At 41.3% G+C, this 10,627-nt stretch overlaps 1 protein-coding gene across 1 annotated transcript; it reads right to left on the bottom strand.

Annotated features, from left to right (window-relative positions):
• Positions 1 to 869: 869 nt before the first annotated feature.
• Positions 870 to 3,866, bottom strand: LOC148033363 (GDSL esterase/lipase At5g03820-like). Its single transcript, XM_087682271.1, has 5 exons — positions 3,413 to 3,866; positions 2,964 to 3,091; positions 2,367 to 2,600; positions 1,879 to 2,155; positions 870 to 1,391 (listed from the first exon to the last, which is right to left on the bottom strand). The coding sequence occupies exons 1-5, from the start codon at positions 3,789 to 3,791 to the stop codon at positions 1,183 to 1,185; spliced, it is 1,227 nt and encodes a 408-aa protein (XP_087538397.1). The 5' UTR covers positions 3,792 to 3,866; the 3' UTR covers positions 870 to 1,182.
• Between the last annotated feature and the right edge of the window lie 6,761 nt (positions 3,867 to 10,627).

The raw sequence follows: 10,627 nt of genomic DNA, 5'->3' as shown, positions 1-10,627 counted from the left end.
TTTACCGTATTATTTTTAAAAAAAGCACCCTCCAAGTGTGTTGGATGGAGATTAAGGCTTTTACCAAGATAGGGATTTTTGAAGAAGCCCAATGTAAGAAATTTGATTATTCCTTATTACTAATCCATGGCATTGCAATAATATATTCAACAAATATAAAAAGAATAAAATGAAGAAGATTGACATGGCTAAGGAGTGCTAGCTCAAGTGGTAGTGAAATGGTGTAATAATATAAATAGTTGATTATGGCTCCACTTGGTTGATCACCAAGATGGATGTTGTACTATTACCACTTGTAATATACATGATTAAGGGTTTGGGGCCCCTTAACCACAAGTATTGATATAAGCCCCAATATTCAATTAATATAAAATCGCTTTGCATCTACGAGCCACTTTACACAAGTTGAGGATATTGACACCATCTTACACACAAAAGGAGCCTGGAAAATGTATGTACAAAGGAGGGGGAAATGATAGTAGATAAACGAGGGGAAAATGTTGATATCGTCAAATAAAAGACGCACAACTAATAATAATAAGAGTCTTGTCACAAGGGCATAACAAGCTGCTAGGCGCTCTGCGCCTAGACTCGCCCCAGCACGCAGCAGCGTGAAGCGCCGGGGCGGGCACGATTTTCGCGGTGAGGGCGGGTGCTAGACGCCGCGTTTCTTTATGGGGAGGTTGGGGGCTGCCACGTGGCACCCGCCCCCACCTCCCCTTAACTAATAGTATAGATTATAATTTAGTGACTTAAGACAACTAATAATAAAAGAAGAGAATTGGCAACGAATCATACAAGAAGAGATTGCAGCCATAGTCACAGAAAATGAATCATTCACAACATGTATTGATCTATATTGCCCCAGAAGGAAATTGCTCTTTCCATTTGGAATTAAACCAATTGTTTTTACTCTGCCTCTGGCAAAGCCATTGGTCATTTAAAACTGGTATTTCCATAGTCTGTGCATACCTACTGGATTGCATTTCCATAGTCCATCCATACCTACAGGATTGCAAGTAAGGGTTGAGCTATGAATGATGGTCTTGAATCTATGTTACATATGAAGGAATGTGACGATGATCAATCTCTAGGAACATTGATCGCTTGCATAATTCAGCATTATGTGAAGTGGGTGTGTAATCATTTGAATTCTTGAGCTGATAGTGGGTTATTTTTGAATTATTGGTGATGCTTGTCAAGGATGGAATCCAGGCCCTGCTCAAAGATGGAGTCTGCCAAAAGCTTGTTCATGGCATGGGTGGGATGGAAGCTGTCCCAGAACACGTGTGAGGATGCATTGGCACATGTGAAAGGAGTCATGGTATTGCATCCTATGGCCACTTCATACATCCCAGTCCCACAGCAGCCTTTCCAAGTAGTCTGGAAGCCTGCGCACCGAGGATTATTTAAGGCACCAGAACAAACAATTTTAAATCTTCACCATAACCCTCAATTATATTCAAATATTGAGGGTATGCTCGCACACGCACATGTATCCAGACACAAGCATGTATATGTGTATATCGATATACAGGCTCATACATGCATACATCTTCATACAGACACACATATTATACTTGTACTTACTGTACAAACATTCACATGCATACTTTCAAAACTAAAGGATTGTGATACTAATAGAAGGGTTGACCATTCAGTTGCTTTTCTTTTCTTGGCTATTTTTCAGTATGTTCTGTTTCATGAGCCCATTACTCGTGAAAACAAATCCCATCTTAAATCAAATGATTGTGATGCTTCCCACAAACAGAAGGATTTACTTACTTGACTGTAGTTTGTCATGAAGCTGTGCACTGCTACAAAACTAATTGACACCAGCAAAAGGAAATCATAAATTCTTATCAGTGGCATACTTACCATATTTGGAAGGGTGTTGGCAAGCATCAAACACCAAATTGTAGCTGTCAAGATAGACCAGGTTGATTCTAGGGAGGGTGCTCTGCAAAGTGGAGATGAGAGACTTCAACTTCATATTGGCATGTGTGGCCACTTGGTTGAGGAAGGGCACACACGAGGCCTTGCGCTTGTTGAACAATGCAGAGCTGCTGCCATGGAGAGCTATCTGGGATGGCACACAGCCCAGTGGAGGAAATGAAACGACTGCAATCTTGCGAGCCCCTTCATTGTACAGCTCCTGCATTACATAGGAAGGTGGTTTTTCTATTAAGAGGAATATAAAATTTCACTGAACCTATCATTGCACTCTGAAAATGTTGGCACATTTTTTAAAAAGGAAACTGTAATAAGAATCTAGCTAACTCTCATGATCAAAGTTTTGAAGTCATGAATTGGGTTATATATGACAAAACATCTGACAATAGTCAGCTCCAAGGATTGCTGCTTACCTGAAGGAAGGCAGTAATGAGGCCAGAGAGGAAATCAGTGTACTGAGTGATGTTGTAGAGAGATTGGAGCCTGGGATTGAGGTAGTAATTGTTGACATAATCATTTGAGCCTGCGCTCACCACATACAGCGCATTCGCCAGTATAGACTTCACCTTGCTGCTGCCCACAAAACCACCTAGCTCCACCTTGTATTGCCTGAACCATTTCATTTGCATGGATACGGGTGCTACATTCTGCATTCATTTCCATCCAAATGAGCAAAACAAAGAAAAATCAGCTCACAATACACTTTTCTGATTCCAGATAGTAAATTTCAGCTTCTACTTTCTTTAATTTTTTTCCTCTAAGCCTGAAACAACGCTGTGGCATTTCTGATCACTTTTGCTAGTTGGAACTGAGAATGCAGCCTCCATTTGGAATAAATTACTAGCTCAAAACACATGGATAGTGAATTGAGCCTCTTCTGTGTGCACTTAACCAATTTATATTGAAGTTGAGCATCTGAAGAACATTGCTGCTGCATAAACATATGAAGTGTTACATATCTATAGCTTTCCTTTTGAAGCCAGAAAAGAAGAGGGCACAACTGTTCTCACAAAATTGAGCGCCGTCTGATCGTAGAAGCCTGACGCTGCCGAGGCAAAGTTGACGCCCCATGTGAGGTTCTCTCCCTTTGCATTTGGATGAAGGTATGGCAGAGGAAATGGCAGGCCCAGTTTGGATGCTGAATTTGAAGAGACAACAAAAGCCAAAAGAGAAAACAAGATTAAGTAGCAATGGAGTTGTAATCATTAGTAAACCAAGATGCATTGTTAATGAGACACAAAAATACATGGGGTGATACATAATAGAAAGAGAAATTGGCACTGCTATCACAATAAGTTTTAGGTCAAATTCTCACATTGTGAATCATGACAACATCATGAGGTGTGCAGATGAGAATGGAGTGAATTTGGACAAGAATTTCTTCACATGCAGTTGAGAAAGGGCAGAGATGCATTTGAATGAAGCAACGAGAGAGAGAGAGAGAGAGAGAGAGAGAGACCTATGAAATCAGGGACGAGACGGCCATCGCTGAACCTGCCAGTGGGGTGGTGTGTGTCAAAGTTGATGCCGTAGGGAGCAAAGTCGGCCTTGATGGGGGTGCTCATGTGGTTGTTGTTGCCCACATCCACGGTGGAGTCCCCGAATATGATGATCGCCTCAGGCATCATCGGCTTCTTCTTCATCATCGCCTCCTCCTCCTGCTGATCATGATTCTCCAGGCTTGCATTAGTCAATGTCGCACCACTAATGCTGTTGCAGTCACACCCTCCAGCTAGTACTAATACTAGTAGTACTACTAACAAAACCAACATGGCATGTCTACATTGATAATGCACGCATGACCAGACAGCTCTGCTGTGGGAGCCTGTGCCAGCCATTGCTGTAAAGCCAAGTGGGGAGAGCTGCGGCTGGCTGAGATTTATAAGCTATGGAGACTCATATGCATGGTTCTCTCTCTCTCTCTCTCTCTCCCCTCCCTTAGCGCCTAGACTCGAGGCCTAACTCCAAGGCGCTCATTTGGACTCTTTTGTTGATGATATTTCGATCTCATGCGATGTTTGGCGAGGGCTTTCAAAGCACGATGGGTTGTTCCTTCCTTAATCCAAGCGGGCCTAACCTCCTCGTGACGTTTTGCCAATATAACCTCATCGTATATAGTATTATAGCTTTCAAGAGCAAAACTATAAGCTGTCGTTAGGAAGAGGAGTGAGAGAAAAACCTAGAGAATAAGAACTTTGGGACTATTGGAGAAGTCAAAAGATAGTGAGGAGGGCAAAGAAAGCAATGAATGTGGCACGAGGAACCTTGACTGCTCCCGCGTTTTGAATACGAAATATGTTATCATGTCATGAATTTGTCCTTCTTCCCACCTATACTTGGAGGATGGGCTTGCAACAAAAATACATGATTGACTTTGTGCAATCTCGTGAAGATGGTGCCTTGCCAAGGCCTAGAAGGCTAGCAAGGCTATGACTTTGGGTGGAAGATTCATGATGTTGAAGTTCAAGTTTCTGATGGATTATTTGTTGCGATGTGGTCAAGAAGCTTTTCTAATCAACATAGACTTAGATAAGGCATATGATCACATTCACTATGAATCTGTATTAGCAATCATGGCATGCCTAGGCTTTAGGCATGGCCTTTGTGGGATGATCAATGCACTCTTCTCAAATGCCTCAACCAAAGTAGCTATGAATGGGACTTTGTTGGATAATTTCCAATTAGAAGGTCCATTCACGAGGGCTATGATGTTTGTACTTATCAAGGATCCTCTTCCAAGGAACCTAAATTGAATGGCAATGAAGTTTATATTCATGCAATTAGGCTTCATGATGGTCAATTGTTCTTGTCCCAATTCTCTTTTATGGACGAAACTCAAATATGTTGCAAGTTAAGAAGAAGTTGCGGATGTTTTCCTTTCCTTCTATGATGAGTTTGCCTTTATCTATGGCTCTCTAATCAACAATTTCACAACAGAGTTAGTATTCATAAGCCAGAATGATCCATTGAGGTGGTTGTTCGGGTATGGCTTTCAACTTGATTGAATGAGGTACGTATTTCACTCATTAATAGTAAATTGTGAAGGGAAGAGTCAAAATGTAAGTGAAAATATTTGTTTTTGAAAAAATGTCATTTTTTGGGCTTCATCATGTTATTTTGAGCACGCATTATTTATTACATGATATCACTATTTTTAAATACCATTTTATGAGAGCTACTTGGGTTCACATCCATGTAAATTGTAATGTTTTATGTAAATGTATTTGTCAAGCATAATGGATGGGAGAGTTGCACTGATGTATTCTATTCATTTTTAGCCTAGACTAGGTCTACTTAATCTAAGGTAGGAGTATGGATTAAGAGGAGGACCATTCATGAGCCGACAAAGTGGGTAGGGCACCCAAAAAATGTGAAAATCCTAATTCAATGAGAGCCTAACCCTAATCCTAATTCATCTAGGTCCAAAACCCAAACCTTCATTTTCAAGCATGTAAGGCAAGAAAGTCATTATTTTTATTGCTAGGATTATTGCTAGATTGAGATCTCAAAGGATGGGAACACATCAAACAAGGAGTGCTACACCCATTAGACAAGTCAATGAGGGAGTAGACAAGAACCGCTTCAACTCATTATATAAGTTCGGACAAGGAGTGTAGCATCTCAACATCAATTGCCATCATTTGCAAGCACACATCACATGGGTAAGCTTCTTGGGTTTTCTGGTCTTGTGCTTGGATGTTACCATATATCTGCCCCAAATATCCTCCATGTCATTATCTATGCTATCCTACCATAAAGTGCCAATCGCCCATGACTACCCATGTTAGCAAATGCTCACAGCACCTCAACTTGCCTATGCACAATAGCACCCATGGTACTCCACATTGCAAACTGCAATTGCCAGTTCCACTCGAGGGACTCTAGCTCACCATGTGGAAACATAGTATATGTATGGTGGTCTAGATGATTTGGAAACTCAACGATGTGGTGGTCCTAGGTGTTCTCTTGATGGGGGCCTTTTGCCTTAATGCACCATGTAGCGTCTAAGGTTTTTAACACATAGGATACATTGTTTTTTTTTAAATGTGTGGTATATTGTATTACCATAGAAAGTAAAGGATTACATCATAAGCAATGCATGTAGATCCAAGGGTTTTTGGGCAAGGCCCCAAACTTTTCCAAAAAGCATGAAGGTCTAGTGACATTTCTTTCGTTGACCAATAACAACATAGAGCAAAGATTTCAATAGGCTAGTTCTTTTGGCAGGGAAAGATATATGCTTGCTTCTAAAAAATGACATTGTTTCTACTAGTCCATATGTGCTTGATGGCAACAACCCTTATTACATTCTAGAGTAGCCTCATCTAGATTGGAGTCACCAAATAAGGCACTCCTCATGGTGATGGAGTCCTTCAAATTTGCCTTCCTTAGTCATTGTTTGATTGCCTTCCAAACCAGTTGGGTTTCTGGGCAATCCTAGAAAATATGCTTAATACTATCTTCATTATTTTTGCACCTAATGCACCATGGGGGAACATTCACTATCATGGAAAGTCTTACCCTCACTGGTAATTTGTTGATAGAGAGACACCATAACAATGTGTTGAGCTTGTTTGGACTTAGTGGCTTTCAAAACCCTCTAAGCCCTTCTTCTCCAAGTGGACACCTTGGTGAATGGAAACTCCTTCCTCCACTCCATCCATGTCTTCATGATCACCTAGACGGGCTCTTAATGTCCCTCTCCTTCTTGCAGGTCCACAAAGGATTTCATGTTAGAAAAGACAAGGAATTTTGTTAGGTGTGTCTGTTTGGGGGTTGCAAAGGTTGGCCAAAGATTTTTGAGTCTAGAGGTAACCTTGTTGAGCCACTACATCTCTTTCTTAGTTACGCCCAATTCCTCCTTAACTTTCTGTGCCTCCTTCCAAGTGCCACTATCGCACAAGTCTATCCATATTTGTACACCTCTAGTGTGGACCACCCTAGAGAGCCTTGGAGCTTCGAAAAAATAGGAGGGGGGATCATAGGCATAACGGGAGAGCCAAATCCTTAGTAGTAGGGAGGGATTCCCTCTCCTAATGAACTAGCTAGGCCTACATCCTTCTAGAAGGATCAAGTTCCATTATTTAACAAGAAATTGAGATAGGATAGATTGGGTGATTTCGATAGGAAGGCCATTGCTCTTAGAAAGTCAACCTACCTAGTAGCAAGCTAGGCACCCCTAGCAGTTAAAGAGGACTTAATCCATGCCTTCATGAAACAAAACTACAGTTGATCTGAGAGAATCCATTTTAGAACGCAAATGAGAAGCCTTCTAGCTTTTGCAGGAGGGCTTCCAAACCAAAGCCACCATCCTCTCTAGAGGTGGTAAGATTATCCCAAGAGATTTGGACCAAGTGAGTCGTGCTTTGCTTCTATGAGATAAATTGTGTCTAAACATCATTTCTAAGTGCCTCCACAAGGTGTTGCTAATGGGGAGGAAAGAACCCACATAGACTGTAGTCAAGGTCATCTCTAACTTGCTTCTATGAGATAAACAATCTAAACATCATTTCTAACTACCTCCACAATATGTTGCTAATGGGGAGGAGAGAATGCACATAAATTGTAGTCAATGTCAAAATCAATTTGTCAACTTACTAGCCAAAGCTAGTTCCATACCTCTTCACTTGACCATCTTAGCCTCTATCTTCTCTTTGAAATAGCATAATTGTTGTTTGGGGCTGATCCCTAAGGGAATCCTAGGTACCTAACTATCTAGCCCACACCACTTATCCTAAATCCATAGGCCTCAAGCCATTTTTGAGAGCCTACAAATAAGAGAGGAATCAGTTCAATTTTAGCCACACTAATCTTAGCGGCAAAGAGAACTGAAAACTCTTCATATATGACTAGTAGATTGTTGACAAAGGGCTTCTCAACACATAGTATGCTTGGCATTATCATCTACAAAAAACTATTGAGAATAGCAAATGATGCTTGGCCATAAAGGCTAGATATATGCCCATAGAGGCTAAATGTGTGCCCATAAGTGGCTTTGTATGGAAGATAAACAAATGATGTATGCTCTAGGAAGAGATGTTCAAAATCCCATATGCACAATGAGGAGAATGGTACTATCCAAAAAGCTATGAAGGCATGTACTTGGTTGACACTCATAACAAAGTAATGGAACTATCAATTTGAGTCACTGTTGTCAATGTCATTGTCCATCTTACACAAGAATGTGTTTATGAGTCCAAGCTAATCTATCTTGGAACCTAATTCACTTGTGTAACAGTTAGTCTATTTAAGTCTATGTCATCATGAGTTGTACATTCATCTTCCATCGTCCATAGCTTCTGCCATGCTCTAGATCCATGTTTTGACAAAAACTAGGCAACAAATGGCTTCCCATTAGGCATGGGGAGATTTTTGATGGCTCCATCAACAACAGCCTTGTTGATTCTTCTAAGTAGGGGGTCAAATATGAAAGTGATGAGGGTAGTGGGAAACCTTGGAGTATTGATCTCTTAAGTGAGAAAAGGGAGGGGGGCTGGAGGGGAGACCACTCCATTCACACCACTACAAAGGCAAAGACATTATTGAATAGAGATGAGTCCATCCTCACAAAAATTGGCCCAAATCCAAAATCATGGAGTGTAGTGGTTATGATCTTTCAACTAACCTTGTCATACACTTTGTCAAGGTCCATGTTGACTAGTATAGAGTTAGTTTGATGTACTAGTGCTTGAGCCACAACTAGCACCAGATTCATGAGACCACATCTTGTATAGAACGACTATGAACAAATCCATACTATCGTTTTGATGGCGCACCTCGGACAGCAATATCTTGATCCTCATAGTTAATGCCTTGGCTAGGATTTTGTAAGAGAAGGGAAGTATCATTAGTGGATGCAAGTGTGAGGGTTTATTTCTATCAAAAAACTTGGGCATCAGTTGGATGAGGCCCTTATTCATGACATGGGAGGTTTGTACTAATGATTGGGTAGGTTGTAAATCACTCAAGTACGATATCTTAGGCACATCCTGCTTGCACTTTAGGCATACACATATCCTTTTCCATATCCTTAGGGTGCATAGGCATCCACAAGCCTCAACACACCTTAGGTTTAGATTACCACCTTTTAGTAACTCCACCTATCGACACATCCACACTAATCCTAGGATAGAAACTTATCACTTCTCATAGGAGTGCGTGCGAGAAGTGAACTTTTTGAGTGAGCTTCTCTGGGAAACCCCCATTTCTTGTTCCACATATTCCACTTATTCCACCCCTTGATTTTTTTTACCTCCACCACCATTACCACAACAACTTCCTCCACCATCACTACCACGGCCATTGCCGCCACTGTTGCCACCACCACCATGCTACCTCCACCACCATTACCACCATCTTTGCCGCCAATATTGTTGCCATCTCCACCACCACTACCATTTGTTGAGATATTGAGCTCCACTCGTGATATGCCAAGGTGGCCATTATGCATTTATGTCACCGACTTGTTAGCTGCAGATGCGGTTGGTACACCGCCCATGAATAATAACTAGATGATAGCTATCCTTATCTACTCTAGTTCGTGGCTCAATTAGTATGCCACCTTAGTTAGTTGAGTTTGGTTTGAGACCCATATATAGGGTTCTTTTATTTCTATGTACTAGAGTTCTTTTTGGCTTACACAACTAAGAAGAGAAAAACTGTTTTCAACCTCCACCTTTGTGTGTATTCCCCCATTGTGTAAGTGAGAAAGCTACAAGTGAGACTCCTTCCTTCTCTCCCACAATCTTGACATGGTATCAGAGCCTAGTTCGTGGTAAGGAGCTCAAGAAAGCAAACCAAGTTCGCGGTGTTCTGGTAAGAGGACCAGTGTTGCTTTCATTTTTCGAGTTTGGGAGCAAGTCTCTGCAGGTAGCACAGCCGGAAAGTGCAAGAGTGCATTGTCTCAGATTGAGACGCCCTTCGTGGTGTAGCAAGAGGGCAATATATGTTGTGGCTAAGGGCTTTAGCCCTTGGTTGCCCTGTTTTTTTGATTCGAGGTCATTTCGGGGCCTGTTTTGGAGGCGGAAGTTTTCTGCACGCACTCAAGAAAACGCCCTATTTTTTGCTGTGCGACCACTGTTCTACAGGTCGATGAAAAGTTACCGTAGAAATTGCATCGTATGCCTGTGCGCAGAGACATTGGGAGTTACATAATCATCCTTGTTGCCTGTTGATGCAAAATCGTCACTAGGAAGTGACTGTGTGGTCAAATACCACTTTTGTCAGTTTTGCAGATTTGCCCTTGTGAGGCTGAAGCTGTGTTTTTTGCAGTGACAGAATTTTTTGAAGTGTTTTGTAATGGCATCTGATTCTCTTTCACAGATTGTCATTGAAAGCTTGATAAGAACAACTTCCAAGCATGGAAGTTTAGAATGATGAATTTCCTTATGGGAAAAGGATATTGGGAATTCGTTGCAGGAAATGAAGAAGAACCAGTTCTTCCTGATGTTCCCAATCAACAGCAAATGCAGGCATTTAAAGGATGGCATGAGAGAGCCAGAAAATGCAAACAGCAATGTTGAATGCTACTACTGTGGTAAAATGGGTCATATGGCTAAAGACTGCTATAAAAAGCAGAATGACATCATGAATGGAAAATTGCAACAAGGGAATTATGCATCTTCTAGTAGACAGGGTGATGAGAGAAATGAGCATTTGTTTATGGTGCAGCACA

The sequence above is a fragment of the Lygodium microphyllum genome, chromosome 7, assembly GCF_053477565.2.
Source record: "Lygodium microphyllum isolate KBCC chromosome 7, Lygodium_microphyllum_v1.1.10, whole genome shotgun sequence".
In the NCBI taxonomy this organism is placed as follows: domain Eukaryota; kingdom Viridiplantae; phylum Streptophyta; class Polypodiopsida; order Schizaeales; family Lygodiaceae; genus Lygodium; species Lygodium microphyllum.
Note: the sequence above shows the minus strand (reverse complement) of the source record. Positions and strands in the feature narration are given on the sequence as shown.